General features: G+C 47.2%; 1 protein-coding gene across 1 annotated transcript in view; it reads left to right on the forward strand.

Annotated features, from left to right (window-relative positions):
* MYCBPAP (MYCBP associated protein) overlaps positions 1 to 3,334 on the forward strand; it is a 10,749-nt gene extending 7,415 nt beyond the window's left edge. The window contains exons 13-17 of the mRNA XM_009880179.1: positions 789 to 910; positions 1,654 to 1,772; positions 2,269 to 2,400; positions 2,549 to 2,730; positions 3,230 to 3,334. Of these exons, the coding sequence (XP_009878481.1) occupies positions 789 to 910; positions 1,654 to 1,772; positions 2,269 to 2,400; positions 2,549 to 2,730; positions 3,230 to 3,334 (660 nt within the window). The remainder of the gene's footprint in view (positions 1 to 788; positions 911 to 1,653; positions 1,773 to 2,268; positions 2,401 to 2,548; positions 2,731 to 3,229) is intronic.
* The last annotated feature ends 3,134 nt before the right edge of the window (positions 3,335 to 6,468 follow it).

The raw sequence follows: 6,468 nt of genomic DNA on the forward strand, positions 1-6,468 counted from the left end.
CTACAAGTAGCCTGGCCTGCCCCAGTGTGAGCCCACCCAAAGGTCTGCTTCCAATGTGCTGTGAGTTAGAGATGATTTATGATGTGTGTCGCAGAAAAGCACTTCAGCTCTGCTGACCACACCCTCAGTGCTCTTGTAAAGAGAATCCCAAGAGAGTCTTTGAGGGCTGTTGTGTGAAGAAGAAAAGAGAACCACACAATGTAATAGATATTTTAAGCTCTTTCCCCATTAGCTTTCTGTCATCCCACGACTGAGTGCGGGGGGCAGGCAAATCCTGCAGCCTCCTGTGGCTTCCCCAAGGGCTTCTCTCCTTGGAGAGTCCTTCCTATTCATCAGAGCACTAAGGGGCCACTCGTGACAGGCTGTGGATAAAGTACAGACCTCCCTAGATTAAAGCAAGAGTGGTTTGGATTCTGTCGGCACAGTTTTTCTGTAGTGCTCTCTTGGAAATCTCTCTGCTGCTTTTATAACTAATCTTTACTTCGGGGCCTTCTAGCTCGCTAGAATCCCTGTTCTCCAGCACACCTGTGAAGTTGCAAAGGGCCTTACTGTCTTACAGTTAGACTACTGGGGTGTCTGGGATTGCTCCCCAGATCTTGGGTTGTCTGTGCACCTTGGTCAAATTGCATCTGTATAGGAAGCCACATCTGGGTGCGTAAGTGCCCGGTGCAACCTGGTTTCAGTCCAGGAAGAGAGCTGTGGTGCGCTCCGTTGAGCTCAGGTCCACGGACTGGGAATGAAGACTGAGATGAAGCAGTCTACGGACCCTGTGCTTTCTCTCATATCAGGCTATAAAGTCGATTCCCAAGGAGGAGCAGCGAGAAGAAGCACTGGCCCAGCTCAATAAGGCAGCACTGGAGCTGCGTGTTAAACAGAGACCAACTCAGACAGACCTTTTGTATCAAATCTGGTGCGTTACCATTGCAAGATAAAGCTTGTAAATGCATCGTGGGATCAACAGCCTTAGCAAGCTCTGTTGCAAGCGTTGTGATTCAGAGTGCAGATGATTTTATGAGGTCTAGAAGTCGTCTTTACACTCTGTTTTTTTATAGCTTAATTGTAGCAGCTGTCTAGGACCCAAATGCCTGTGATTTATTTTTTTTTTTTCTGGAGATAAGTTTAGCATACAAAATTCATGTAAGTTTGGGGAGTATACAAGAGTATTTCTGGCAAGATTATTCTAGTCTATATTTATGAAACCTTTGGGTAATTTTCTGTACCCTTTTACTCAGATAACTGTATCCTCCCTCATATAGTCTCTCTGTTCTTTGCTCAGGCTCTCAGACTAAACATATCAACAGCTTCTAAGTTGCTTCTAAATTAGAAGGATGCGTGTTCCCCTTGGTAAACACAGAGAGCAGGTTGATGCTGATTTACCAACGTGTGTCATGTTGAAGGGCAGGAGATCTAGTTTCACTGTAATATTTATGGGCCCATATGAGCCCATTGATTTGCAAACCGTTGAGACTTCAGAGAGTTCAAATATGAGGAAAGTAATGTAGCTTCCCTCTGCACAGATTTTTTTAGACGGTGGGTGCTATTTTGTTGGTTTAGTTGGACAGAGCAGCTCTCAGCTGCTCACTGCTGGGCACAGGGTAAAACAAGATGGCAATTGCCACATTCTCTCCCTTCTGATTCTGATACTTTTCTCAGTCTCCAGCTGTGGCGTGAAACAATTGATGATCTGGTGAGTCACTCTGTGAGGCTGAGATCCCTGCTTGGCTTGCCTGAGAAGAACACCATCTATATAGATGCTGTTCCAGAGGAAAAAGGTAAGTGGTAGTTTGAGCACAGCAACTGGTGTCTGCGGACTGTTGGAAATCCAGAAAACACGCTGAACTTCAACTGAAATGGCAATTTCAGCAGTTCCCCATCAAAGCTTTTATAAGAAGGTGCATGAGAAAAAAATGGCAGATTATGCGATGCTAATTGTGATCTGTGGTTTTATGTTTTTAAAAAAACACCGCACAAATAAGCCTTTTAATTTACCTAGATGTAGCCATGTTTTTTTTCACAGACTAACCCAAAAAACCCTAGCTCACTAGGGTCTCACAGGCTTGTTCTGATACACATCTGAGACCCATTCATTCCTTATTTAAACAAAGTACTCTTGAAGGTATTGTTTTTCAGTGCAGTGCAGCTCAGGTTAAGAAAAAGAGGAAAATACATTGCAAAAGTAATATACTTCCACTGCGTGAGTGCGGTGGGCTTGTCTTTCTGGATGTGAAAATGTTGCTTTTGGGTAATTGAAATTCTTTCTTTTTGTAGTGGAAGTACAGCAACCTATAAAAGGAGGAAAGGAAGACAGAATAACCACTAGGAAAGAAGAGAGAAGGTCATTTGGTGGTAAAGATAAAGAAGGCAAAAAAAGAACAACAAAGACAGCAACAAGTGCTGGGGATGGTGTGATCCATTCTGAGGGTGTTTGTGCTGATTTCCAACCCAGTGAAAGTGATGCTGCTTTCTGGAAAGCGCATCTTGCGGCAATCTGAAAGGTGTTCTGACCTGTGTCACTTTTTCCTTTTTTCCCCTCCCTCTGTCCCTGAACAGGAACGTCCAAGCAGCAGAAAGTTAAAAGAGGAGACAAAGCTGAAACCTTCCACGTCACTGCAGGAGGTGAAAGAGGAAGCACAGCCCCTGGAAGCTCTAACTACAGAGGGAGTAGAACCTCCTCAGGAGCAGGTGGACCCTGTTTTGTATCGGACATACCAGGAAAAAATTTATGTCGAAGTGAGTCTGACCAGAGCTTATATCGTTGTTTCTTGGGTTTATTCTTTGTTTGTAAGCTTATCTTGGAGTTTAGGTGGAGAGGTAAGCATAAACTCGGAAAACTGACAAACATATGTCCATAATTCTGTAGCGAGGTAAGTGTGAAATACAGGGGAGGTAACATGTCCTTGATTCCAGTCTGGAATCTGTTAACATCAATCCAGCCGTCACATAGCCACATGCGGGATTTCTATCTGGGATGTCTTTAGCATGCTTGTGGACTCTTGAGGGATCAGCAGAATTAATTGTATCTCAGATAATGTTAAACACACTTCATAGCCAGAAAAGTTATTACTAGAGCTAAGCTGTGTTAGCAGGCAGCCACTTTGATGTGGTTGTGTGCGTGCCCATACATTAATGTGCTCCTGCGTGAGAAACCATTTCTCTGTCTGTCAGTCTCATCATCGGGATTTCTTCCCGTGTTTTCACTGCAACTGTCGTCTGTTAATTTCTGCTGCAGGTTTACGGGCTGCTGAATTCAATGGTGAGCAAAATGGTTGCTTTATTTGAGGACCTAGAGAAAGAAGATGCTCTAAAGTGGGAGAGTAAAGCCCTTTGTGACTAGAAATAGCCTTACTTTTAAAAAATAAATAAAGAACCATATTTACACAGATCAAGTGGAGATTCTTCTTTCTGAAGTGATGCAGTGATTAGAAATACTGGGCTGCTTCTTTTCTGACATGCTGTGATGTGAGGCTATTGCTAGATCATCTGTTACTTCTACAGATGATCGCTTGCCAAGAAGAGACAAGGCAAGAAATATCACAGCCTCAGAAACTGTTAAGACTAGAAAATGCTGGCATTTCTGCTAAGGAAGAAGAATTTAAAAGTGCCAGTCAACATGAGATATGTCTTTATTCTTTGTTTCTCGATCTTGCTTGGCTAGCAGGTGAGTGAGCAGAGAATGTCCCTTACCAGGACAGTAACTTAGAAAAATCCATCCCATTTTTGATCATATTCTTGACCGCTTGTCCAGTCTCCTCTCGGGACTTGCTGACAGGAGGCTTCTCTGAGGCATTTCCAGATCCCAGTGAAAACGCACTATCCCAAGGGGTGTGCCACCCTGCCTGGTTTTGCACCCATGAGTTTACTTATCTTGCCATTACTTTCCATCCAGCTCAAGGTACCCATGCCCCATTCTAAGCCAACTCTTAGCTGCTTTCTTCCAAGACTAATCCCTCGTGAAATAAAATGAGTGAAATCATGCCGTAAGTATTGTGAGTGTGGTAAGGCCTTGTGTTACAGTCACCCCTCCTGTCCCTGTCAGCCTGCGTGTGCGTATGGGCTTATCGCCGCTTTCTGTCTGGGTTTCCTTGTGCATCGCAGCTGGAATGGAGCTTTTTGTGGAGACATCCCATGTCTGAGCGTTGCACGCTCTGCACGGGTCGGAGCGGGTTTCCAAGGCAGAGCGAGCTGGGTGCGGGGTCTCTCTTGACCCGGCATCGAGAGCGCTGCCGTATGTCAGTCCAGCGCTGCCTTCCTGCTAAAGCAGCTGGACGGCATTCCCCGAGAAATGACATCAGTGTGGATTATTAATTGAGGTTCGTGACACCTTTGGGGTTCTTAGGCAGCAGACGCGTATCCGCGCTGAGCGTTGCTGTTACAAACTCTGTACGTGGCTGTGCAGTTGCACCAGGCGCGTGTGCCTCAGGCACGTGCTCTTTTACATTGGCAGCCACAATGACACGCGTCTCGGAGCCGCACATAGTGTAAAATAACTGTTCCTTCTGCAGAACTGTTTTCTTTTGCTTTCTCATTTTAACCCTCGTTTATCCTTTCTGAGGAGGGGATATATTCTTCCCCTTGGATCCTGGCAGTAGCACGGCAAAGAGCAGCTTGGGGTTTTTTTGCTGGCCAGGTGAGGCCCCTCGTGTTTCAAGATGCTCTCTCTTAGCGGGGTGAGGGGAAGCGCTTTGGCTTCTGTGGAAGCCAGGAGCTTCTCCTGGCTCAACGGGCATAAACCCACAAAGGGAATGTCTCTGCTCAGCATTCCTGTAGTGAGAATTTCAGCAACATTTTGAGAATTAGAAGGAAAAAGGCCTGAAGTTGGGGTGTGTCTCACAGGCTCTGACAATAGCTCCTGCCTCCCTGGAGATGATTATCAGCTTGTGAATCTGCCCAACTCAAACAGCTCGAGCCATCTGTTTCTAGACAAGAGGGAGTCTGCACATTATAGAGGCAACGTGATTGTCTGAAAGGCAGGAACACTTTTATTTGATTGCCATCTTTGAAGGTAAAGCTAAGCCCGTTCGCATGATCCATGCCTCCAGCCCAGCCGATAGAAAGCAGGCTCCATGGGTACCTCCACTCACAGGAAAACTTGTTAATACGAAAACAGGTAGATGGGAGTTTTGCGTTAGTCACATACCATGGAAGAATGTCCTACCTTGGTCTCTCCCTCCAAGGGAGGAGCCTGGTTGCCCAGGGCAGGCGGGTGGCATAAGAACTTCTGCAAAGGAGAACAAACCTGAATGCTGTGAATAGTCTAATTTTTTGGGTCATAAATATCGCCGGTGCCTCTTACAGCCTTGGACAAGAGTGTCCTCAAGGGACAAGGTAGAAGCAGCGCACAGGAAGGGATGTGCTGGGCCAAGAAGTGCAAGAAGACGCTGCTGTCTGGCTGCTGCAGCTTTCTCTGAGCCAGCTGCCTTTTTTTTTTTCTTTCTTTCTTTCTTTTGCATTGATTTGTGGAAGTTACATGACTGGAACTGCAGTGGAATTAGAGCTGGCTTCCACCGATCACCTTTACAAACACGTACCCCTCATTTACAGCTGAGATGTGGGTCCTGTCGTTAGAGCAGAGACCCTCAGGGCTGCTCAGCCCTGTGCTCCGAGGACGCGTGGATGCTCCAGTCCCTATAATGCCAAATCCTAGCAGCCAGGCAAGGAGAATATTCCCTCTCCTCTCCCAAACGTGGGCATTATTTGTATTAGTGTTAATAATTTGTGTTGTGTTTGCTAAATAACCGAGGTGAGCGACCTTCCTGGCCTTGGGAGTTGCATACCAAACCCGTCACGTGAGTCGGGGCCTGGAGACACCACCATAACTATGAGAAGCTGGGAAGGGGGATTCTAAGGAAAATGCTGCAAGCAGAAGGTGACAGCACATTTCCAGAGGCTTCTCTATGGCGGGGGCGGAGGGGGTGTCTGGGGTCTGGATCCCAGGGCTGAGGGAAATCAGCTTTTAGAGCCTCACTGGGTCCTACTTCCTCCAGCGGGGTTGTGGAGCACCTTGCAAAGAGAACCCCACGTTTGTACAGCTCTGCTGTGGCTGGTAGGGTGTTGCTCCCAGGGAGAGGTTCACTTTGCTTATAAAAAGCTGGCTGCCTCGGCCGCCTAACAGAGGTGAACCAGGAGCATCGGGAACAGAGGAAGAGGAAGGTCTGGATCTTAGGCAACCACAAAGAATGCCTCCCACAGCCCGAGCTGGGATGTTCTCCAGGCTGACCTGGAGGATGGTTTGGATGCTGGAAGTGCTCTTTTCACGATCTGCAGCTGGGAGTGGGACTAGATGCACAATCAGCTTGTGCGGCCAGAGCCTGTTGGGAAAGTCAGGCTGATGAGATTGGCAAAGACCCTGGAGGCACGTGGCCTCCCCGTTGCCTTCTCCATGCCACCCAGGGCAGGACCTTCGGACCTTCAGCGCTGCCGGGGCCTGGGGCAAGACAAATCTCAGCTCTGCGCTTTGTGCGGCGGGAG

This window comes from Charadrius vociferus, unplaced genomic scaffold (genome assembly GCF_000708025.1).
Source record: "Charadrius vociferus isolate BGI_N301 unplaced genomic scaffold, ASM70802v2 scaffold260, whole genome shotgun sequence".
In the NCBI taxonomy this organism is placed as follows: Eukaryota; Metazoa; Chordata; class Aves; order Charadriiformes; family Charadriidae; genus Charadrius; species Charadrius vociferus.